Here is a 25,962-nt window from a genome sequence, read left to right on the forward strand (position 1 = left end):
CGGAGGGGGAGACGAACCATGAGAGACTATGGACTCTGAGAAACAAACGGAGGGTTCTAGAGGGGAGGCGGGTGGGGAGATGGGTTAGCCTGGTGATGGGTGTTAAAGAGGGCACGTATTGAATGGAGCACTGGGTGATATACACAAACAATGAATCATGGAACACTACATCAAAAACTAGTGATGTAATGTATAGTGATTAACATAACAATAAAATGCCAAAAAACCCCACCTTAAATCAAATAGTGTATGCAGTTTTAAATTTTAATCACTATTTCCTAAATAACCACCAATAAATCCATACACAATATGTGACCAAAAATAATGATAATTAAAAAATGTAGATATTCAAAATATTCAACAAATAGTTGTTGAGGTATAGCTCTTTAAGGTTCTAGAGAGTCAATTATGAGAAGACACAGTTTTCTCTCTTCAAGGAATTTGGTTACTTTTTATTATTTAAGAATTTTGGTACCAACTGTCCATTCCCAGAAAATTAAATCCACACTCAAAGGATGATTATTTGCTATGATTCATTATATTAAAAATAATACATTACTATTTATTAAATAACTTTCATCACCATTCCAAAGATATTTTTATTAACGGCGATATAGTTGGAATAAATCACTATTTTGAAAGTGACAACAGTAATTGTGAATGAGGCTAGGTAAAATACAAATTTAAGAAAATTAGTAATATTCTTTTACAGTGTCATCTCACATAAAAGTGCCAAATAAGCACTTTTTTTTCCATGATTTCCTTCAGAACTGGAATTTTTCATGGATAAGTTGAATTTGAAATGATTTTTTGAAGAAGGACAAATACATAGAAAAGAAATGAAAGATAGGTAATTTTTTATTTTTGGTGGAGTGAGAGGTATGAGCTTAGGTATGGAAAAATGCAAGGCTTATTTGGTTAGAAAAAGTATAAGTAGGAGAATGGGATGAAATTTTATCAGTAGCTTTCAATTAAGAGTCACATCAGAGTTACTTAGGAAACTAAAAAAACATGCCTTCGCTATTCTGATAACTCCTCCGGCCGTTTGAAACAGCTTTCTCTGGTCACCTGCTCACCCCCAACTTTGCCCACTTTAGGTAAGGGAAGGGATGGATACAAATAGTTACCATGTTTTGCTTGAATGAACCCCCTCCTTAGTCAGTGGACTTTGGTTGCCAAGTTGAGGAATTTAGACATTATTCCATTAGCAACTGTAATATGTTGTAGCTTTTGAACCATGCATTTGAAAGGAGAAGGGCTGTGTTTTAGGTAGATCAATATTTTGGTGCTGTGCTAGAGAGATAACAACCATGTTGTAGATTTTCTGTTCTATGAGGCAGGAATACAATATATTGCTTTTTAAACAGGAATAATAATTTAATTTCTTGTGTAGGTGAAACTGTAGTAATATAAAGCCTTTTCTAATGAAGGCTTTTATTGGATATGAAAATTTAGATACTTATCCTTCTTAATTGTTCAAAAGTTGACTGTGAGACTGTGCAAGTAGGTTACTGCTGTTATTAGAACTGTTATAAAAGACGGCTATTTTAAGCAAATAGAACAATCACCTGTAATGCTTATGCCCTCAACTGATGAAAGGCCCAAAGGAAAGGAATTCAAATTCATTTTCTTTATCACTTAAGCATTTTCTGAGAAGAGAGCATCAGTTTAAAGCCTAAGGAAAATGAAAATAAGTAACACTTAGCTCAGTCCATATAGTTGGTTTTTATGAACTAATGAATTTGGAATAAATGTAGTATGATATGGCACTATCCCTGATTTGCTCACTAAGCTTAGGCAAGGAACAGATTCTTGGTGCCTCAATTTTCCCTTCTGTAGGACTAGGATAATATGCCTGTTTTACACATCTCACATGATGGTTCTGAGAATCTTTTCAAATGGTTATTTTCAAATCATATAGCCACACCATTGGATAAAGGTGAGTTCCATTTATGTATTATCTTCTTTTTACCCTTATAAAGTCTTTAAGTTTTCATTTGGTGCAAATGCAGTACAGTAATGAAAATGGTTTCTTCACATTTGGAACAAATTTCAATACTTCAAATGAAACAAAGTTTGTAGTATAAATATATTTCAAATGATTAAATACTAATTAGTTACTTGCACTTGACAAATAGTTGCAAACTAATTACTCTTCTAACATTATAAGAATAACTTAGAAACATCTATAAATGACCTGGCTTTGATGTTAAGGCATAAAAAAAAAGATGATATTTTTAGTGTTCAGGGAGAGAATATCCATTCATTTATTCAACAAATGTTTTAGCCCCTATTATGAACCAGACATTATTTTAGACAATGGGATACAGCAGGGTATAAAGCAGACAATAATTGTAGCCCTAACTGTGCTTTCAGAATAATTGTGTTTTCCTTATTCTCTTCAATTGCATTTTAATACTTTAAAAATAAATGTTTGGAAACTTGTGATGGAACAATATGTGGCAAAATGCATGTTTTCTAGTCTATCTGCATGAGTCCACAGAGCCACTGATGATTTCTATTTGCTCATGAAAGCTGATGCTTTTGGTCCTATGTCTGCATATATAGTTATAGACTAATTAATCAGACCAATAAAACAATTGAATGTATATTAAATTTGGCTTACTTTAGTTCTTTTAAAATATTTTGTTTACTTTGTTAATCATGTTTTATAATAATATTTTGAGTTTCTAATATTTTGAGTTTCTAAAAGAAAGAGATTTTATTTTATAATTTTTATTGCCTTTGCTTCAGAGCACAGAGTTCTAAGAAGATATAGCAGTTTCCCTCTTGATTTAAGCAATGTACAAACAAAATTGGATAAAGAAACTGAAAAATCTCACTAGGGCTTGAGTTATCTTGTGAGCGCATGAATTAAATATAAGAATATAAGAAATGTCACACTAGATTAAATTAATTGTCCATGGAACATGTTATTTTATGGAAAAGCATGGTATTCGCTCTCCACAACATTGATCTACTTGAACATAATTATATTTCCTTAGTAAGACATTATATATCAATTTTCGACAAATCAATTTTCTACAAAGACCTTCTTTGATCCCATTTCTATTTTCAGTGAGTACTACCTCTTCCGTTATGAGTCTATTACCTCTTGTGTATGCTTCACTTCCATATTCCAATGACTGTATAAACTACTTTTCAAGACACCCACTAGAGTACACTGTAATTTGGAATATGTGATTAACCTATTCATCTCTTTCTTTTAAAAAAATCTTATTCTTGCTCACATTGAAAAGTATAAATTTTTAACTGATTTTATGTGGAAAATTTTACATCCTTTTGCTTATTTAAAATCTAGACCAATTCCTCTATGATGTCCTTTATGATTGGAGAGCAATGAAAATTGTGCATACATTCCTTTTTTTTTTTAAAGATTTTATTTATTAGAGAGAATGAGAGAGAGAGAGAGAGAGAGAGCATGAGAGGGGGAGGGTCAGAGGGAGAAGCAGACTCCCTGCCGAGCAGGGAGCCCAATGCAGGACTTGATCCCGGGACTCCAGGATCATGACCTGAGCTGAAGGCAGTCGCTTAACCAACTGAGCCACCCAGGCGCCCTGTGCATACATTCCTAAGGAGAATGATCACAATTTTGTTTATGGATAATATTGTTTTATTACCATATAAGAACAATGAGCATTTTGTTGCCTTTCTTGTTACAGCAGCACATTAAATCATTGTCTGGAGATAGTATGTTGGGTGTTCTTTTTGCTCAGTCTCCACTGCATTTGTATGAAATAGATTTTCCAACCCAAAATACTCATAACACTCTCTACCCTGCTACAAATCACATACTGAATGTAATATTCTACACTACTAGCACTGAATAATATTCATACGGACAGCATTTCTGGATTCATGTACCTTTAACATTCTTTGAACTCTTATAGATTAGTATATATGCCTATATGGGTGTATTCACCTGTATTTGTTAATTTTTTTTTTATTTTTTAAAAGATTTTATTTATTTATTTGACAGAGAGAGACACAGCGACAGAGGGAACACAAGCAGAGGGAGTGGGGGAGGGAGAAGCAGGCTTCCTGCAGAGCAGGGAGCCCAATGCAGGGCTCCATCCCAGGACCCTGGGATCATGACCTGAGCCGAAGGCAGACGCTTAACGACTGAACCACCCAGGCGCCCCGTATTTGTTAATTTGTATATAATTCATCCTCTTAGTAATTTTTTTCACTCCTACTGATAAAACCTTACCTTAGATGTTCGTAAACATCTTTGTTTAAAAGACTTTTTACTTTGGTAAAGTCTTCATTTCCAGAAAGAGAATGAATATGTGGTTAATTTTGTCTTATTCTTTCTCAGTCCCTTCTTCTTGTCTTATTTTTGTCCTTGTGCCTTCTAATGTTGGTCTAACATAATTATCAGTAAATTTAATTGACAATATCAAATCGAGACATTTAAAACTAAAAATTTTCTTAACACCTGTACTATTTAATTTATGCATATATAAACCTTCTATGTCAAAATCTCCAAGAGTTTCCTCTTTAAAATGATTTGTTTCAGCCAGCTGGAATGTGTAGTTTTTACTTGGACTGTATTGAGAGCAAATAAATCTGAATATTAATTATTCCCTCAGTAGCAGATTCTTTTCCAAACTATGTCAATGCAATATATTAAAAATATTCAGCTTTGAGGAGTACACATTGAAGCTAAATGTGGACTTCAGAGACATTTCTTTCTCTAATCCTGCAAATCATATGTAATGGTTTACATAAGCACAGAAATCTTTGTACATTCACTGTATCTATGAAATATTCCAGGAAAATCATGGTTAGGGCTTATCTTACTAGAATAGCATTATCTAAAATGGAACTTAAATGGCTATTAGAGGAAGTGAGATACTATGATGCACTGTGAACTTTGGCTTGCTCTTCTTAGAGCAGATGTCTTCCTAAGGGTATAGGTGGAGAATCATTTTACCCTATGTGTGAAGTAGAAACTGACTTCTTCCTATTTTCCTTGAGTAAACATACTATTACTTCCAGAACTGAGAAATTTTAGGTCTAAAGGCTGTTACTTGGTTCAGTCTATTATTTGTAGAAAAAGAAAAAAAAATCCTATCCTCTTTATATTGTCTAATTAAAGTCCAGAAGAATCTGACACTTGGGGAAAAAAGCAGAACCAGAAGGGAAAGAGGATCTGTTCTTGACAGGAGGTATTGTTTCCTTTCTTAACTTTCATGGAACACACTAAAAGAGTATTTAAAATCGCCACATGTAGTTTGTCCCTTCCAGCTGGACATGGCACCAGTCCAGAGAATAATGATGACATGAGCAAGGTGATTTTAAAGGGACCCACATAAGCTGATCTCTTTTTTCTGCAGATGACACAAATAGAAAGCTTTGAGCAAGAGTGGAAAGACACACTATCACTTGCCTTTCCCCTCTGAAGAAGCTGGGACACATTCTGCTCAGCCAACGTGTTCCCAGAGGAATGTGATTTAACTTCCACTTTTCACACAGTGAGAAGCAACACTGGAGACCTGTCGGGAGGGTGATAGCAGCCTGGGAGGAATTTGGATAAGTGTTTTTCACTCCAGTGTTTTCATGTGACTTGACTCTCATCTCAATTTAGTTACATCTTGACCTGGAAAATGCTGCCAATGTTTGCCTTTCTTCATTTGGCTTACCTTGATTCATTATATGCATATCCCTCCTTTCCCTACTCCCACCCTATGCAGCCTTTCCCCCAAAACCTACTAATAGACTTTCTCTAGATGTTTACACATGTATTAACTCTGTTTCCCTCAGTAGGAGCTTTACTTCCAGGGAGGGAAAATGTATTTGGGTCCTTGAAATATATACAAAGAATATTCACCTAAAGCAGCCTAAGATGTTCCCTACTCCTTTTGCCAGATCTGACTATTCATATATCTGGCAGCTTCTTTAAGAACCCTCTGGTAGCAGAGAAATTAATACTTCTTACTTCTCCCTAGCTTTTTTTCCCTCCCCCCTCCATCAAACGACTGATTTTTATGCATGAGACAATAGACAAGCCTTGGGTGACCTGTTTTTCTCCCCCTCCCCCCTCCCTCTTTTTTCCTTGCGGTAAAATAGTGCTGAAGAAAGAGGGCACTAGTGTACAGCCCAGATCGCATCCTTGCACCGTCTGGATTAGAGCTGAGGCGTCTGCGAACCGAGCGTGGCCCGAGCGGTGTTCTGGCCCGAGGACCATTGTGCTGTCTACCCGGACTCAGGTACGTCTCAAGTCCAATTCTCCAAGCAGACCCAGGTGAGCAGACACCTCCGGGAGGTGAAACCCACCCACAGTGGCAGACACAGTCCCAATCTATGGGATTTCCTCCTGGTCCCAGGGGCATCTCCGCTTATTTCTTTTAGTCCAGCATCCCTGGGAAGCGTCGGGACCCATGGATGCCTGGGTTGTCTTCCTCCTTTTGCCTGGCTCACCTCCTGTGCTCTTGCTCCTCGCCCGCTCCCGTAGCTCCTTTCTCGTCCGACTCTCACCTTGAGAAAGGGAGCTGGGGAGGAACGAGAGGGAGCCAACTTCAGCCCCACAGGCGGCTGAGATTTGGCGCGTCTGCCCCCGAAGCGGGCGGTTTTGAATATACCTGCAGGAGCACTGCCTCCAAGGAGAAGAGAATGAGAATGGAGGGGTGGTGGGAGACAAGGGGAGGTGTGTGTGTGTGTGTGTGTGTGTGTGTGAGAGAACGCAGGGAGGAGGGTTAAAAGAGCGAAGTCGGGGGTTGGGAGGGGGTCAAAGAATTGCAAAAGGCGTCCCCTCCAGGCGCACCGGGGGAATGTTTCTGCAGCGGGACTGAGCACTGTCCAGGGTCCTGAAGAAGGCAGCGCTTGAGCTACCGCTGCAAGAGCTACCCAGAAGCTCCCCTCCGCTCCCTTTCTAGAAACGTGCAAAGCCAAAGGTCCCGATTTAGGCGAGTGCAGGGGCTCCCTACACCCCCTCCCTCCATCCTCCATCGTGGGAAACAAATTACCTTATCTGCACCCTTTCTCCCTGAACATCTACAGTAAGCCTGACTTCTTGGGTGTGTGTGGGGTTTGGGGGGGGGCGGGGGTGTGGGAGACATACCAAATTCCGACATGCCGAGACTTTACCAGGCGTTGCCTTAGTAACTAATATGGATTTCCTCAACCTGGCAAATTATATTTACTACTTGGGTTGTATGTTGAGATCTCTTCAACCCCTCAAAGTTGAAGATGCATTCCTTTTTTGCGTTCATCTTGAAGTACTGTTTACACTCCTTCATAATGAGTTTCCAAATTTCTTCTGGAAAAAGTTGATCTTTTCAAATCCGAAAAGTTCTTTTGAGTTAAAAGCCTTAGCTCCTCCTCTCCTTTATTCCCTTTCCCCGTCAAGTCTGTAAGTGTAATGGGTATTTGGGGGACCTGGAAAAGGCTTGAAGCTGAAGGAAGGGGCAGGTCGGCAGGGCTTTGCGCCTCCAGGGACGGATGAGGGCACTGCGGGCAGGACGCACCACCTTCCGCCTTGACCATAGCTGCCTCCCAAGCTGTCCCTCCAGCCGATATCATGATGTGCTGGAATGAAATAGGCCGGGCAACTATTAACATCACGGACCCGGAGTTTTGAAACAGGTCCTGTGATAACGGAGCTTTGATTTTCTTTCTTTTTTGTTGGCAGCGTCCAGCTCACGGCTGCCACCACGGCGTCCATTGTACTCTTGACCAGTTTACTTTGATGCACCAGTGAAGAAGGGGGCTCGAATTCCCCTAGAAACGCCTCCAGGACAAGGAGGTGGTCCTGGAGGACCAGGAGGAGGAGGAGGAGGGGAAGGAGGCAGGGGTGCAGGCGGCGAAAGTGTTGGACCAGCGGTGTTGGCAAGCAGGACCGAGCTGGGAGAGGCAGGCGTCGGGCATCTGTCTACGTTGCGAGCCCGCAGAGCCGGCTGGCAGGACCAGCGTGGGAACGCGGCTGGCCGGCTGTGGACGGCGTCCTCAGCACAATGGTCCGGCTCCTCTTGGTTTTTTTCCCAGCGATCTTTTTGGATATGTCCCTTCTTCCCAGGGGACCCGGTAGGAAAGTGTTGCTGGCGGGAGCCTCATCTCAGCGCTCGGTGGCCAGAATGGACGGAGATGTCATCATTGGGGCCCTCTTCTCAGTCCACCACCAGCCCCCGGCGGAGAAGGTGCCCGAGAGGAAGTGTGGAGAGATCAGGGAGCAGTATGGCATCCAGAGAGTGGAGGCCATGTTCCATACACTGGATAAAATTAACGCAGACCCGGTCCTCCTGCCCAATATCACTCTGGGCAGTGAGATCCGGGACTCCTGCTGGCACTCCTCCGTGGCTCTGGAGCAGAGCATCGAGTTCATCAGGGACTCTCTGATTTCCATTCGAGATGAAAAGGATGGGCTCAACCGGTGCCTGCCTGACGGCCAGTCCCTCCCCTTAGGCAGGACTAAAAAGCCTATCGCCGGTGTGATCGGCCCAGGCTCCAGCTCCGTAGCCATTCAAGTGCAGAACCTGCTCCAGCTCTTCGACATCCCCCAGATTGCCTATTCTGCCACAAGCATCGACCTGAGTGACAAAACTTTGTACAAATACTTCCTGAGGGTTGTCCCTTCTGACACTTTGCAAGCAAGGGCAATGCTTGACATAGTCAAACGTTACAATTGGACCTATGTCTCTGCAGTCCACACAGAAGGTAGGCATTGCATTTGGGAAGGAAAGGTACAGAGAAAGCGAGTACATTGCATGATGTGTGGTCGTGATCGTAGTATTGTCCCTATTTATTAACAGCACTGTGGGGAACAGATTTTACCCTTGTCAGTACACGCCCACCAAGGCTTTGCCTTTTATCCTCATTCTGTAATGATAGTGTATGAAAACTGTGTCCCACTGTGTTTTGGGGATAGTAGGAGTCTTATCAGATACAAACTCTCCATGAACAGCGTCCAACTGAGTCTCATTCTGAGTTTGTGTTTGAAAGGCTTGTTTGCCCAAAGTGGTATACTACCCTTAATTAAGCGACTGGCTATGATTTTCCAAGCTTAATAGACTAATCCAATATGAGCAATTAGGAAAACAAAAAAACAAAAACAAAAAAACTTGTTGTCCCCTAAATTGGGCTTGAAAGCTGATCTTGTCTTGAACAGCTGAAGGTTCTTCTTTGTCTTAATGTGCCCCTTCTTTCACATCCAGAGCTTACCTGTGAATGTTGGATTAATGCAGTCATCTCCCTCAGTATATCAGAAACTTATTTCAAATTCTGGAGTATCTTAGATACAATGGAAAAGTAAATAATTTAAATCATTTATTTATTTTCTATTACTTATGTTAAAATTGTCCAGATGCCCTCACTCCTCCCAAGAATTTTCTTGTTTTTGAGAAATAACACTGGTGACTTCTTGGATTTGAGTTTCGGTTTCTAATTTTTTTCTTCTTACACAGTGACTTTGCTCATTAGAATTTAGTTAGATCAATTACTAATAAAAGGATAGTAGATATTAGTTTTAAAATGGCTTTTAAAAATGAAATAGATTTACTTGAGGTTTAAAACTTTGATTTTTATAGAATCTTACTTTCATGAATTCTCAAAGTATTTCTTATAAAGATTTCCCTTACTCTCCTCCTCTTAGCCTGTATAGATTTGGGGATAAAATGAGACTTTTGAATCATCTATTCTTAACTCACTTATTATGTTTATAAAGAAACTGATTAAACATTAATACCTAGGACAATTCACATATATATATATATATATATATATATATATATATATATATGCTGGCATATGGAAGAGAATCTTGAGGATATTGCTGCATTTATATTTCTTAATGTCAAATTATTAAAAGAAAAGCCAGGAAAGAAAGGCATGATTTCATATTCTTTTAACAGTTACACAATATTCAGTTACTGGTGTGAAGTCTGATTTTAGAAATTAAGAAGCATTGTTACTGAAGTGGTTATATGGTGATTGTTAATGAAAGCCAGTGCTTTAATTTATAAAGGGAGCAGTTTTCAGGACAAACAAAAATAATGTAGAATTATACATTATAATTTCAGAGTTTGCTTTTGGGGAAAAAACAACTTCCTGCTGCAATATTGTGACTTCTAACAACTGACTCAAATTTCCGAATCTTCATTTTTAATAGTGAATGGCATACCTCTTTTTTAACAAAATCTCATATAACTTTTTTAAGACACAATTTTAAGTTCAAATGTTAATCTCTTACATATTAATGTCTAATGTTAATTTCCTGTGTTTTAATGTTTAACATAGTTTCCTCTAGTGCTTAGGTGGAACAACTTGAAAGCACAAATTAAAGATGTGTTAGTTATCAGCATTAGACCTCTCTAAAAGGGAATGGCAAAATCTAGATGGAATGTGACTTACTTGAATATTAAATAATTCTCCCTCCATTGAGCTAGGTCATTGTTTATAGACATAAGAAGTATAAATTCCTCCTTTAAGAAGTAATACTTCGGGGAGCCTGGGTGGCTCAGTTGGTTAAGCAACTGCCTTCGGCTCGGGTCATGATCCTGGAGTCCCAGGATCGAGTCCCGCATCCGGCTCCCTGCTCAGCAAGGAGTCTGCTTCTCCCTCTCCCGCTCCCCACTCTTGTGCTCTTTCTCTCTCTCACTCTCTCTCTCAAATAAATAAATGAAATCTTTACAAAAAAAACCTAATTCATTATATATAAAAAAAGAAGTAATACTTCATCACTTTTATACACTAGTTTTATTTTCCATATTTTAATATAATACCATTTTATTTTGGGGTAGAGAAGAGTAGAGAAAAGACAATTTTCAATTTGTTTTCCAGTTGCATCACTTTGCTAAAAATAATTACTAATAGTGGGTTGCTTTCTGACAAGTAGAATTATGTTTTTGGAAAATTAATTGGACTTGTGTTTGCCAATTTTGTTCAGGAAGGGCTCATATTAAAATTTCATCCTTACATTAGTTTGGATTATTTTGTTTCCTTTCTACCTTCTGACTGACATGTGTGGCAGAGAAAATGTCTCCATACTATTATAGTAGTTGATTCCAGACTATGTGTTCATAGAACAGCATCAGAGCTAATTTTGGTGTCTATTACCAAGAGTTTATGCCATTCACCTTGCCTTTTTTATACGATCTCATATCTTCTAAAGGAGAATTTGTTTCTTTTCTTATTAGACATAATATCTGTGGACACTAAATTGATTTTATTTTCTTCTATCTGCAAAGAAAGATAACAGTCTCTTTTGTATAAGCTCCAGCTGAAAATTCATTTTTTCTGAGGTTCTGCCCTCCTACTTCTCAGGGACCCATGGTGTACTGGCCTGCAGGCATTTTCTTGCATCATTTAGTAATTTTCCTGGCTTCAGACTGATGGGGTCACTTACTGGTGACAGTTCCTTGTCAAAAAGCTGCTAAGACCACATATCAGTGTTGTCTCTGCCATCTGGGCACTATTCAGGAAGGAGGCCAGTTTGGGTATTAGCAATTTGTAGCTTAGAAATTCTGGAACCTTCCGTGACCTTCACCTCTCCTTTCCAAATTAGCCATTCTCTAGTCAATTTATCATCATATATATATATTTTTTAAATTAGAAGTTAGGCTAGTACAGTTAACATCAAAAGTACTAAGTGACTAGGCTAGCATGTCTTCATTTTCATGGTTAATTTTGATGGACTTTACAATCACAGTTGGGGCATCCTATTATTTGAATGCCCCAATTGTTTTTATATCCCTTTATTATTTTATTTTATATTGAAGTTAAGCTTGGAGATATTTTCTGTTTGTTTATTTAAATGAGCTAGAGTTCAGTTGTTATATTCTTTTGCATGCTTTTCAATCTTTCACCACATCACCTGTGCCACCCTTATCCTTTGGGTCATGACAACGTCAGTTTACCTGACATAAAACAGAATTGGTGTACATGTAGTTACCTACAGTAGGCTCTCCAGAAAATTTCCAGGATTAGTTCTTGAGAATATTGAGGTAGGATCTGTTGAAGGGTGGGCACTGAAACAATGGAGCCTTATTCACAAATAAAAATTGAGTGCATTTTGGAGCAAGCTACTCACCTGGAGTATGTGTCTTTAAATATGCTAAGCATAAAATACAAAAATAGCCTACTTCTGTGAAGAATATCTTGGCCAAGGACATTGTATTTCATCCTCATGATGAAATGCAGATTCTCCATCAAGAATCAAATTTACCATTTCAAAAAGTTATAGAAAGCAGTACTTTAAAATAATTCTAGTTGATTACATTAAAAGCATTGAACAAGTCCAATAAAGAATATTCCTTGAGTTTGTAGCTTCAAAAAGGTTTTTTTTTTTTTTGATTGGATACATTTTCACTTGTTTTAAGCCATTCTCTCTCAGTATTTTGTTTTATAGTGTCAGATGAGTATTGTTACAATAAAGGGTTTAATTATGCTCCTATACAGTGCCCTTCACTATACGGTGCTTTTTTGTTTGCAGTTACGTTTTCATTGTGGTGCACCTTTTTTTGATGCTTGCTTACATTTTACATGAAATTGGCCTTTTTGGGGGATCTTTTCAAAATATCATCTTTTTTTTTTCTTAGAAGCCTTTTTCTACTTGATATAAAACTTACTTTAAAAGTCTAATTGCATCAGAGGAAAATACTCCGAAGTCAGTGAACTATTACTTTAGCTAATGAAGGTAGAAATAAGAATTTTATTTCTACTAAATATCATATTTTCTACATATGCACCAGCAACTTTCTTTATATTTTTCTTATCTTGATTCCAACCTATTTCACAGTAAGTTACCTTAATAAATTGCTCTATTTTACCACAAAATAAGGAATGGTAGTGTCTTCACAGGTATTTAGGTCAACCAGTTAAAGATGTTTAAAACGCCACTAAATTTGCCAAAAAGTAGTTCCCATATGCTCTGAGTTTCCTATTTATGATTAGGATTTCTAATGAGAATGGGAGAATATAGGATTTAAAGTCAGAAGTGAATTTCACCTATTAGTCAGCTTTCTATATAATGACCTGACTCCCTGAAATTTCCACTAATTCTCCATCAACTACTGGGAGTCATCCAAAACAATTTAAATTCCTCTTCCATGTGATATTTGTCATCAATAAATCCTCTCCCGTTTATGCTATACCTCACCAGTTCTCTCACCCATTTATTCTAGTTTTTAATTCTGTCATCATCACAGATAACTCAAGTAGACCTTAGATAAGTTATTATCCAGACGTCTTTTAAAACATATGTACTGCTGCTGGGCCATATCTCCTTCTTTTTATGCTTGGGCAATTATTGATATTGATATTGATATTGTTATTGTTATTTTTTCTGAGAGTAGGACTTTTTTGTTTCTTTTTAAATGTAGAATTATTAGCTTAAATCTGCCTTATCAGTAAGTTCTGGGATTTGATTATTTAATTCATCTTAGTATCACTTTAGGACCAGGTTTTTGTCCTCAGAATTTAATTATATATATTGAAACTAAGTAGGAGAGGGTCCTATCGTCCATCACGAGCAAACTATGTCCTGGCTAACTCTGGTGGTCACTCAGCCTTTATGAATTTCCTTGACAGTATGCTTTTCCACTTCATACTGTATCACTTTATAGATAAATAAATCAATATAAATAATTTAAATGAAAAGCCATCAGATATTCAACTCTAATTGAAGATTTACTATATCAAAAAGTGTATATAAAAAATTTGAAGACTTGGTCGCAGTGACTAAGTCTTTTACACTGTAAAGGTGGTATAGTTTGAACACATGTAAAAAAAAAAGGTAAGTGTAGACATTTAGAAACATGAATTTATATATGTTTAGGGAACATTGAAAGAAAATATTGGTGAGTGTCATTAGCTAGAAAAAATCCAGAGCAAAGAATTTTGATTAGTGTGGTTTTTTGTTTTTTTTTTTTAAATATGACATTTGTAAAAGTTAGAAGCAGTAGTAAGAATGTCCCCATGGGGGATAAAGTAAGTGGGTTAGCTTGACTGGAGTGGAGAGTGTGGTCCAAGAACTAAGAATGAAGAAACAACTCAAATATGGATTCTTATATTCTGTGATTCTGTGACTATTTATTGATATGAAGGACAAAAAGTTGAGAATCTTGAAGCAAGTGCCGAAGAGTTTTGGTTTCAAGAAAGATATGCCTAAGTAGAGTTTGATGTGATTCAAAGATAATAAAGTGAATTTTACTGAAATACGTAGGGGAGATCTGTTAAAGGGTAGGGGGAAAACTAACTATGAAAAGGTTAGTTATTGTGGAATTCTATGAATTCGCTGTTGAAATAGTTGGGAACAATAAAAGGTGCTCCTTTGTCAGGGACAAGGAGGAGTCTGAACTATCTTTAGTCTTGCAATCCTGGAGGACCAGGAGAATTTTGGTGTAATTTACAGGCATGTCATGAGTAGTTTTCAAAACCATGATTCTTTAGGTTGAAACAGTGTGGACTAAGATTTAATATATTTAATTCAATGTGTACTTTGGCTAAGGGCACATACATTACTAGCAAGCATGGATGTGTGGACAAAAGAAAAGCCAGGGATAGTTATGAGGTATTATATTTGTGATTTTAAAAAAGTGTTCACATCCAAATAAAACCTTGTTCATCCAGAACCTTGATTCTGCAGCTGACTTACCTGGGTACATGTGAGTTGGCTTCTTTAACCTCCAACCTTTTACATTTTAAAAATTGAGTTATAGTTGATATGAAATATTATGTTAGTTTCAGGTGTGCAACATAGTTATTTGATGTTTTCATACATTATGAAATGATCATCTCCATAGGTCTAGTTATCCTCTATCACTACACAAAGTTATTACAATATTATTTGTTATATTCCCTATACTATACATTTTAAACATTTTACAAGGTGATCTTTGCAAACTATACTATATGGTTTTCTGACTTTTTAAAAAAGAGTGCTAGATTTAATAGACACTTTTCTTAAATATACAAAGTAATCTTTATGATTATCAATTTTTACATGTGCTGAGATACAGTGGTAATCTTGAAGCCTATTGAAAAATATAAAACCATTTATTCCTACCAAAAATGGCCCCAGATTGCCATACTTTTGAGTTTCTGTATTTGTTATTTTCTCCTATATTGGCTGGACTTATTAAGTCATTTTGTAAGTTATTTAATCAGTATTTAGCAAATAGCTACTATGTGCAAAGGATTAAGGTGAAATACAAAGATAAAAAGAAGAGACATCTTCATTATTTTGAGAAAGATTGAACTCTTCTTGATTCTTCTGCCATGCCATCAATCACCCTATGACTTCCTTAGCTTTGGAACAAATTTTTCAGGTAGCTGGCCTGCATAGGGTAGATGGTGATGGCAACTCCTATTTTATGTTTCTATCATGTGGCTTGGCAGTTGCCATTCCTCTTCAGGCACTAAAATTTTTCTCCTAGTGATCTACAGTGCTAATATACAATGACTGTTTCATGAATTTTTAAATAACTTTCCAGGCAGTGGCTAGAGTGGTATTATCATGAAGAGATTTGTCAGAAGCCATATTTTCAGCATGCCCCATAGTAAGAACACAGAGGGCTAGGAAACCACAGTGGAGGGCAGAATACTTTAGTGAGCACCTACAACCACTGAATAAACAACTCATAATTCATGCGTTCTGATATTGATTGGAAGCAACATCTCAGTAGAAGAAAATTTTCAGAGAAGCTATGGTTGAAAACCAGAATCAGGCTGAGACATAAAGCCAAAATGATGTGGCTGTCTTATCCATCAAAGAGCTATCATTAACGTTTTTATGTAGAAATATTTATGTACTCAAATTTATTTATTTATTTATTTATTTATTTATTTATTTATCTATCATGCCTAAGTGCTCTCTGTGAATGTCCATATAACATTTAAGATCTGAATTTACAGGAAAAATTATAATTTTAATATCCTTCAGTCTCATGGGAAGTTTTGCTTTCTTAGACTTGTGGTATTGTGGTACCAAATACAGCGTTAATGTTTTTATGAAGGGAATATTGGGTTAGGTAGAAATGATCATTTATCAATTTTAGAATTATCTATTTTGGTGACTTCATGGCCAAAAAATTGAAAATTCAAGGTGATTATCTAAATGATTTAGATAAAAGCCTAAATTGGCCACTGGAGTACCAAAAGATTTTGGGGAGAAATTCTTTGGTCACCAAGTAACTTATTTTGTGGTCTAATGAAGACATGACTATTTATGCATTGGTAAACACATGTGTCTATTATGTGTTAGACACTGGTGTTGGTGCTAAGAATACATAAATTAAAGGAATTATGACTGTTATTATTGCTATTGCTATTATTATTATCCTCAAAGGTCCCATAGTCTGTCAGAAGAGACATATATGTATAGGTAGTTATACTCTCATGGGTTACAAAAAGTTAATCATTTGAAAAAAATAAATGCACAAAAGACTATGGGAAATACCATATGTTCATTTCAGTTTTATTTGTAAAATGGGAATGATAATCACTGCTATATTATTTACCTCATAACAGTGTTTCAGAGAAGAAGGAGATGGTATGTATAACTAACTTTCACCTGCTTTTGTTAAACTGCCATGAAAGAAATAGATTCTTAAGACATTAACTCTTCTTAGCTGATGAATATTGAGCAAGTACATGAAATCAGTTAATCAGGTATATATTTGTGACCCAAAACCTGGTAACATAAGACAAAAATGAAATTCATGGTTAAAAGTATAGCATGTGCTATAGATTTTAAGAATCTTTCTCATGTTATAAATGAGAAAACAAAGGCCCAGGAAAATAACATGACTTGCCCAAGACCATAATATTTGTCAGTAGCAAAGCCAGAACTAATTCAACTTTGTGTTAGATACTTTTTTAAAACAAGACTTGATTATTTGATTGATTGATTGTTTTTAAATCACATGATTCATCTTCATGCATTCCTCTCTCCTTTGAGGTTTATATCATTCAGCCAAGCTACATTCTTCCCAACTTTGGTGCTGTCATTTAGCAGCTTCCAGGAGATTCTTCTGTCACTGAAAACTCATTCTTACTTCTGATAGTCCTCCTTTCAATATTGACTCTTGCCATACTTATGATTGATTCCAATATTCATGTGTGTGACCCATTGATGCCTATCCTCTTCAGTAACATCAACTCTGTCCTTTCCCTTCACTTCAGCAACCCACCTACCCTTGACATCACCAAGAACTGTTCTATCTCTGAACTCTTAAACATCAGAAAGCCTCTGAACAATAGAAGCCTCTTCTTTTCAACTTCTCTTGCTCCCACCTCACCTGCTCTTCACATTTCTCTGGCAAGCCTAGATAAAGCCATTTTCTTACTTGATCTGATTTCTTCCCTGGATCTTTGCAACTCTACCTCCATATTTGTGCTTGTTACCATCTAGTAATAAAACTACTTTCTTAGAGAAAATGAACTTCCAACTTTAAGTGTCCATTCCATATGAAACTCTAGTTAAGGCTTGTCATTTTTCCCCATCCCCTTCAGTCCAGAAAAATAAAGACCAGAAAGGAGCACCTTTTTTAATGAAAGAAGAAAGAATTCCATCCCTGTGAGGGCTATGGTCAAGAGTGGGAGATCACACTTACTCAGATGGCTCTATGGTACCATCTCTATAGCAAGTGATCAGGGGTGTGTATAGTACATAAGGATGAGAAGATTTGAAAAGGATGCCTAGAGCTGGATTCCAGGGATCAGGGATAGGATGGGCCCAATGGGTTCATGGAATTAGCCATGCTTAGAGAGCCATCAGGATAAAATGTACAAAAACAATCCCTTAAGTTTATTGTGCAGATGAAATAGAGCTAGATAGGGCGCCTGGGTGGCTCAGTTGGTTAAGCGACTGCCTTCGGCTCAGGTCATGATCCTGGAGTCCCAGGATCGAGTCCCACATCAGGCTCCCTGCTCAGCTGGGGGTCTGCTTCTCCCTCTGACCCTCTTCCCTCTCGTGCTCTCTGTCTCATTCTCTCTCTCTCAAATAAATAAATAAAATCTTTAAAAAAAATAGAGATAGATAAATGTCAGATATTATTGTTGTTGTCAGTCTATTCCAACCTTAAATAAGAAGATGTCCTTAGTTTAAGTGACCCGGTGTGAAGTAATTATAAGAATGTTCTAGAGTGAAGGTGTGCAAATAGAGTAGAGGTATATCTTGCTGATTTGCTAACTTTGAGCAGCATATTCAGCTTCCCGTGTTCTTCCTTCATAACAATTACATCCATAGCATGTGGCCATAGATGAGGGCTTTCCTTTAGAGTTGGATAGATTATTCTATAGCTATTGCTGGATCCTCTGAAGCAGTTTCCTCTGTTCTCTGTGATGCTCTGACACATTTTACAATTTGTATGTTATAAAGGGCTGAACAAAAAGGATCAATAAACAAATTGCTGACAGTATGTTGAAGAGGAGAAACTGTTTACAATAGGATTTAAAGGGTGGTGTGAAGACATTGAAATAGGGAAACAATATCCCTTTTCCTGGATAAATAAATATATTGTATTATTTTCACTTTTTGGCTGACAGATATTACTCTGTTGGTAAAGAAGAAGATGTGTTCAGATGTCTGTCATAATTAAACAGATGTTTAGTGAACACTTCCTCTGGGTCAGGCTCTCTGTTGTAGCCATCGATGACCAGAACTAAACTATAATTCCTCTATCAAGAAGTTCATTGTGTGGTGATTACCATTTGGTTTGATAAATGCAACCAAAGGAGTAGGTGTGAATAGAGAGGTAACAGAGAAAAATGTCACTCCCTTTCTCTGGGCCAGGGAAAGAAGTGAGGGTAACCTCATAGAAACCTCCCAAAGGAGGTAACATTGGGATTCACCCCATTAGAGGAATAGGAGGACACAGAAGAGCGAATATGAATCAAAGTATTGATGTGGAAAACAAAGTAGGCTCAGGGAAAAGGATTGGGGAAAGATCAAGATGAAAAGGGGGGAAAGGCCTATGTCATGAAGGGACAGGATTGCCACGTCAAGAAATTTAGATTCTGTTTTGTAAATGTGGTGAGCCGGTGAAGGATTTTAAACAGAGAGGAAACACAATCAGATTTATATTTTGGAAAGGGTACCCTGAAAATTTTGGGGAGGACAGATTAAGAAAAGAAGTCAGATTGGAAATTGGGACATAAGTTGGTAGGTCATTGATAGTTGGGAAAGTGGTGGAGAAAAACCCAATTTAATTAATCAATTTATTCAAGAGATGATAAGAGCTTTACTAAAGGAAATGTCAATGGGGATGGAGAAGAGAATGGATTTGACAGCAGTTTAGTAGAGAGATTCGGATTTGGTGACTGATTGGTTATGAGGATCAAGGAGAGAGGGAAGTCAATAATAACTCCTAGGTGTCCATTTTGTACAACTAAATAGGGAGAAAAGAGGAAGCACAGATTGGGAAAATGTGGGTTTTACAGTAGTTGAATTTGAGGTATCTATGAGACCAGAAAGTTGAGAAATCCCATAGGTCAAAGATCTGGAAAGGGAGGTAGATTTGTGATTTGTCAGCAAATAGCTGTGGTTAAAATCACGAGAGTGGATGAGATTACAAGGGAGAGGATATAGAGTGAAAAGAGGAACATGCTAATGGCAGAACTTTGAGGAAGGCGAAAATGAGAAAGAGGATCCAGAAAAAGGATGGAGAAAACGAGAAAACTAGAAAGAGAAAGAGGAAGAACCAGGAAAGAACCAGACATCATGGCAGCCAAGGGAGGAGAGATTTTCAGGAAGAGAACAGTAACAAATATCACAGAGCTGACAGGGAAAGGAGAGTTATAGAAACAGTGCTCTGTACCAGTAGCCTCTACTTCCTCCTAGCTTCTGCCTCCCCAAGAATCTCTCTCTCTCTTTTAACTCTGAATACTTTAATGTGTATTTTCTACAAACAAGGATACTCTTGTACTTAACCAAAATATAACCATCAGAACCAGGAGATTATCAGTGACACATTACTACCATTTAACTCTCAGACCCCATTTGAGTTTTACTTAGTGTCCCAATAAAGTCTTTTGTAGCAATATGATCTGGTACAGAATCAGTCGTGTCTCTCAATCTCTTTCAATTTGGAGTAGTTCCTCAGTCTTTCCTTGATTTCAAAAACTTGACAGTTTTGCAGATAACAAATCCAATTATGTTGTAGAATGCCCCTCAGTTTTGGTTCACTGATGTTTCCTCATGATTAGGTTTAAGTTACACATCTTTGCTAGGAATATTCCAGAAGTCATGCTGCATTCCTGTCACTGCACTGCTAAAAGGTATATGATTTAAATTTGTCCCATTACTGATGATGTTAATTTTGATCACTAGATTAATAGTGTATCTCTCAGGCTTCTCTGCTGTAAAGTTACTCCTCTCTTCTTTGTATTTAATGAATATTTTATGGGAAGTTGCTTTGAAACTCTGTAAATATCCTGTTAACCATCAAACTTTTGATTTATTCATTAATTTATTTATGTGAGCATGAACTTATGGATTCCTGTTTTATTCAGTGCATTTTAATCTATTATTATTTTTTATCATTTTTTTTTTTAGTACTAAATTGTCAAGCTGGTTTACCCTTTGTTTTTGGCTAGAAATGCCAGTTTGGAACAGTGAAAAGGCAAATTTCATCTTTTCTTCAATGTTGATACATGCCAAAGGAAAGGCTAGTATGTAATCTCCTTAATTTGTCATTTTAAAAGTAAAATTTTACTTGAAAAGAAACAATTTTTTAAAAATGAAAAAATTTTGAGCAAGTGATTAATTTTTGAAGTGCTTATATTCTTCCTTTCAGGAGATTATTTTTAGGCTCTCCTAGGTACAGAGGAATGCACTAGAGCAGGGCTTCTCAAACCTCCTTATGCAAACATAACACTTGGGAACTCAGTAAAATGCAGATTCTGATTCAGGAGGCCTGCATGGACCTGAGAGTGTGCATTTCTACTGGGCTCTCACGTGGCCCCTGGGCCACAGTTTGGGTAGAACAGATAACGTCTTTCTATGCTAGTGCACTGTGTATGCCTTCTCACACATTCATGAACTATTTCCTTCAGAATCATTTATACATGTCTCGAGGTAAAGTCCTGTGCTCCTGAAAGAGGCAAAAAGTGGTTTTTAAAATGTGTGGATTTACAAAATGATACTAAAGACATTTATCTATTTTTTACATTTAATGATTTTTAAAAATACGCACTAACTACCCTGAATACTTGATGAATGTGGCATTGGAGTTAATCAAATTTTGGTTACACGTGTGCCTTCTGCTACTAGAATGCTCTGCTCCAATAGCATATCGCCCCTGATGGAAAGTAAATTTCTGGATGATGGAAATCTTTGTTTTGTTTTGTTCACTGATGTATCGCCAGCAATTAAAACAGTGCCTTGCACATAGTAGACAGTCAATAAATATTGAATTATGTAAGGGGGGATTTTGGTCCAATTTCTTTTTCTGCCTTAGTAAAGGGGTTTGATGATTTAAGAGCTTGAGGTGCTTCCCATCAATTCCTATTGCCAGCACTGTAAATGTAAACAAAACAAGAGAGTAGACTAATTATTCAACTTCCAAAAACCAACCACCTCAGAAGTATTTGGTTTGGCTAAATTCTTTATAAGTAATTTTTTATTTTCTTTTTTCTTATGATAGTAGAATAAAGCAAAGAAAACATCCAATTAATTGCATGTTTTATGGGTAAAGTCTTCTTAATTAATATTCCTCTTCACTTTTACCTTTCTGATAATTGAGGAAAAATTACTACATTTACTGTCAATTAGAACTCACAAGTTATATTTTTTCATTTTCTTCCTTTTTATGAATACTTTTTAATAGATTTATTTATTTGAGAGAGAGAGAGAGACAGTGCACGAGCATGGGGAGAGGCTGAGGGAGAGGGGCTAGCAGACTCTCTGCTCAGGGGGTACCCTGAGATCATGACCTGGGCTGAAACCAAGAGTCAGACGCTTAACTGACTGAGCCACCCAGGTGCCCTCCCTCATTTTATGAATAATGGATGTCCCATACCAATAGTCTCCTTAGACTTTAGTGCCCAACATGCAGTGGGAAGTTTACTGAGTGGGAGGAGCTGAGTTTGGTCTCATTTTCTCCATCAGCTACTCCTTGTGACTCTGGACAAGTCAACAAACCACTTTAAGCCTGTCTTCTCATCTGTAAAGGGTCTGTCATGCTTTCGTCCCAGCCTCCTGTGAGCACCATGTGAACTGAGGTGGAAGTACTTTTGAAACCGTAAAGTTTTATATAAATATAGCTAGTTGCAGTATCTTTGACCATATATTCTAACTTATATTATTATTTACTCATTTTAATTATTAATAACTGCTTCCTGACCTCTGTTTTCCCAGAACATTATAAGCAGTCACTTCTATTTAGCATTTATTTAGAATGATAGATTTTGTGTTGAAGGAAACATTTCTCTAAGTCCCTATTTGAAAAGAAAAAGTTTGAGCTTATGTGACTTACCTGAGGTTGCACACAGCTCAGTACTGTAAGAAGACTTTCACTGTAGCTCAGCTTTTGCTCTCCATAAACTCTGAAGCATCTCCAGATCATTTGCCTTTATCTCTTCATAGTCTCTTTCTACTCTCTGATTTTCCTCCACCGTTAGTCTTTCTATGTGGGCTTGAAGGGCAAGCATTAGCTTCATGCCGTGAGCCAACCAGTGAATTCATTTATTTGACAAATGCAGATCCCACTAATCATCTGGCAGGGTACTGGGCATCAGTATCAAGAATGAATCCAGACTGCAGATATCCATCAAGGGTGCTAACTTAGGTAAATATCCATGAGAAATTATACTGATGTTTATATATATATATATATATATATATGTATGTATGGTATGCAGTAAAATAATATTATCTATGTTTCCAGACTTTATGGATAACCTGTAGTTCCTACCATTGCTTATAGTCCAGAAGGAGAGATAAAGAAATAATTTTTGCCACCTCATTGTGTGAATGAATGTGGATAAGGAGAGAGTGTGGAGGTTCAAGAGAGGAAGAGATTACTTCTAGGTGGGGACATTAGGCATTTTGGAATAAGTAGCATTAGAACTTGGTCTTAATGCTAGCTAGCCTTGCAAAGGAAGAGCTAGCTGGAAAAGGAATTTCTTATGAAGGAAGTCATGTAAATAAGGGCTCTGAGTAAAATGCTAACGGATGTACAGGGAATGGTGAGCTGGTTAATTTGTCTGGGGCAGCACTTACCTAAAAGGGAGTTGTGAAAGAATTTATTGGAAAAGTAGACTCAGATCTCAGAGTGCTGAGAATGTCAAAGTCTGAACTTGTCTTCCATCTGCTAATTTAGTCAAAATAAAGTGGACCCTCTTTTGCAAATTTCTACCAAAGACTGATAAATAGGGACTTATTTTTAACTCTTCCCATCCACTCATTTTTCTGGTCCTTTTTTCGTCCTTGTAGCATTTGCTCTAGAAAGTGACACCTTTGCAGGGAAGCCATCTTCTTTGTTCCTCTGGCAAAATGTCATTGATCATACTGTCCATTTGCATTTCCATAACAATATAAATATTTGGTCGTAAGAAGGACACAGGAGAATGTATTGCAATGTTTTGCAGCTAGAGTTGGAGTCTACATGGACATGTGGCCCACCTCTCAGGGAAGCAAGAGGCATATTACAAGCTGGTTTCTCAGCTGTGAAATGCCACTACTTAGGTCACATGCCTCAGTTAAAAAAACTGCCAGGAGCAACGCCTTCTCCTTGGCGGAGAGGCGTGCCACCTGTCACCCAAAGCTGCCATCCCCTCTGGCATCATGCACGGGTAAATTTGATTTGCTTCTGCATATGGGGAGGTTGTGTTCTCTGCCTTTTGCAGCATATTTCTCCGTGGTATTTATCTGGGGTGAGTTCATTCTTGAATTGGGGATTATTGCCCATACTCATGGGGGTCAAATCTTAATCTGGAAGAATAGTTGCAACCTTGGGGATAACAGTTGAGCGAAAATGTGAATTGTCTCACATGTGAAGAATGGCATATGACGGGCATATTTCCACTCAACTCCCAGCTGTGATGGCACCCTTGGTGATCTGCAAGATCACACTTTATTTCACTCTGTAATGACATGCAGGGATTCCTGGATATCAGCCTTCGAGAGCACACATTCTGGATTCGTTAAGGACCATGTCCCATCAGCTCTTAAGGACTACAAAGAGACATATAATTTGTATCTTCACAAGCAGGTGCAACAGTTCTTACTGCATATACCTTATTTTAAATTTCCCCCTTTGTAAGGTTTGACATGGGGTTAAGCACAAAATAAGTGCTTGATTAATACATGTTGAATGAATAATCAAGTGGTGATTCTGTTAAAAGGTAATCTAATAGGCATTTGTGCTGGCCATGATATTGGAATCCTTTGGCTTCCTATTTTTTTTTAAGAAGGAAATATTTAAAAACCAAAAACACTCTACATTTATAGAGATATAAATTCCATCCACCATAATAATGCCATCTTGGCACAAGTGTTGGACTTTAGAGTTTACAATGTGTTTCCTCTTGCATTTTGAGTGGTTCAAGAAAAAAAAAAAACTGTATTAAAATATGTACTTTCCCCAATTTTTTTCAAATGTAATTCCCATTTTTGCCATCTGTTCTTATTCTAGGTTGAATTGTGTCGTCCCAAAAAAGTGTGACTCTTAATGCCCAGTTCCTCAGGATGTGACCTTAATTGGTGATAGGGTCTTTATAGAGGTAATGAAGTTAAAATGAGATCATTAGGTCGGGCACTAATGCAATATGACTGATGTCCTTATAAAAAGGCGAAATTGGGGCATAGAGAGAGACATGCAAACAGGAAAAACACCATATGAAGATGAAGGTAGAGATTGAATGGCACATCTTTAGCCATGAAATGCCCGATTGTCAGCAAATCACTGGACGCTGGGAGAGACGCCTCAAACAGATGTTGCCTCCCAGCCCTCACAAGGAACCAAACCCTGCTGACATTTGATCTTAGACTTCTGGTCTCCCGAACTATGAGACAATAAATTTCTGTTGTTTATGCCATGTGCTTTGTACTTTGTTACAGCAGGCATAGGAAACAAATTACAGGACTCGGGTTACTATGTTGTGGAACCTGGTCTAGGCTCAGGTGCTTCCTGAATGTGCTGAAAAAAACTAGTCTTTATGGTGCAACTGATGTTCATCTTTTTATGGACTATTAGTTGCTTAGCCTTTAACTAACCCCTCCTCCCCAATCTGTCCCACCACATTCTACTCATAAACGGTAATATAACTTAGATGTCTGTTATTATTATTGAAAAATAGTAATGATACCAGCACCATTGATTGAGCATTTATGGTATGCCAGGCACTGTGCTGTTTTGTGTACATTAGTTCATTTGGTCCTCTCAATAACCCTAAAAAGTATGTACTGTTATTACTCTGGAAAGATTAAAAATGTTTTTCTAAGTCATACCGGTAAAAAATGACAGACACAGGGTCAGTCATTCCAAAGCCCAAGGGTCTGACTGCTATATCATTTGTATAAAGAGGTGCTACAATATTTAACAGGCTTGTGACTTTGGGTCTAGATATTGTTAGCATTTGAATGGCTATTTAAATGAGTAAGGGAAATGCAAATGAAGGCAGAGACCATATAACCATAAGTCAGACAGTGTCTTAAAAAGATCAGGTCCTTAAGCTAGATTGTATCCAACATACCTGCCCTAGTTAATCAGGAGGACCACATAGTTCAGCCTATCACTACTTAAGAAAAGAATAAAATGAATACATTCTAGGTCTTCTTTTTCAGTTCTTTTCATGTTCAGAAATGTGTGTCCACTCTAAAGCTCACTCCTGTTGATTGTAGAAAGACAGACAGAGGGAGACGTCAGAGTGTGAAGATGGATATATATATATATGTACATATATATATATATATATATCAGAATCACTATTAACCTTTTAACATGAATCTTTTCAGATTATTCTGTATTATTTTTTGTTTGTTTGTTTGTCTCAACTGGGGCT

General features: G+C 37.4%; 1 protein-coding gene across 4 annotated transcripts in view; it reads left to right on the plus strand.

The window, feature by feature from the left end:
- Nucleotides 1-6,114: 6,114 nt before the first annotated feature.
- GRM1 (glutamate metabotropic receptor 1) overlaps nucleotides 6,115-25,962 on the plus strand; it is a 377,107-nt gene continuing 357,259 nt past the window's right edge. For 3 of the 4 annotated variants that reach the window (XM_081829111.1, XM_081829113.1, XM_081829114.1), the window contains exons 1-2: nucleotides 6,115-6,233; nucleotides 7,655-8,676. In XM_081829111.1, coding sequence (XP_081685237.1) covers nucleotides 7,977-8,676 — 700 coding nt within the window. In that variant the 5' untranslated portion in view covers nucleotides 6,115-6,233; nucleotides 7,655-7,976. Of the gene's footprint in view, nucleotides 6,234-7,365; nucleotides 8,677-25,962 lie in introns of those variants that run through there. The other variant, XM_081829112.1, reaches the window with a different exon arrangement.

This window comes from Leptonychotes weddellii, chromosome 8 (assembly GCF_054177405.1).
Source record: "Leptonychotes weddellii isolate Sample4059 chromosome 8, ASM5417740v2, whole genome shotgun sequence".
Taxonomy (NCBI): domain Eukaryota; kingdom Metazoa; phylum Chordata; class Mammalia; order Carnivora; family Phocidae; genus Leptonychotes; species Leptonychotes weddellii.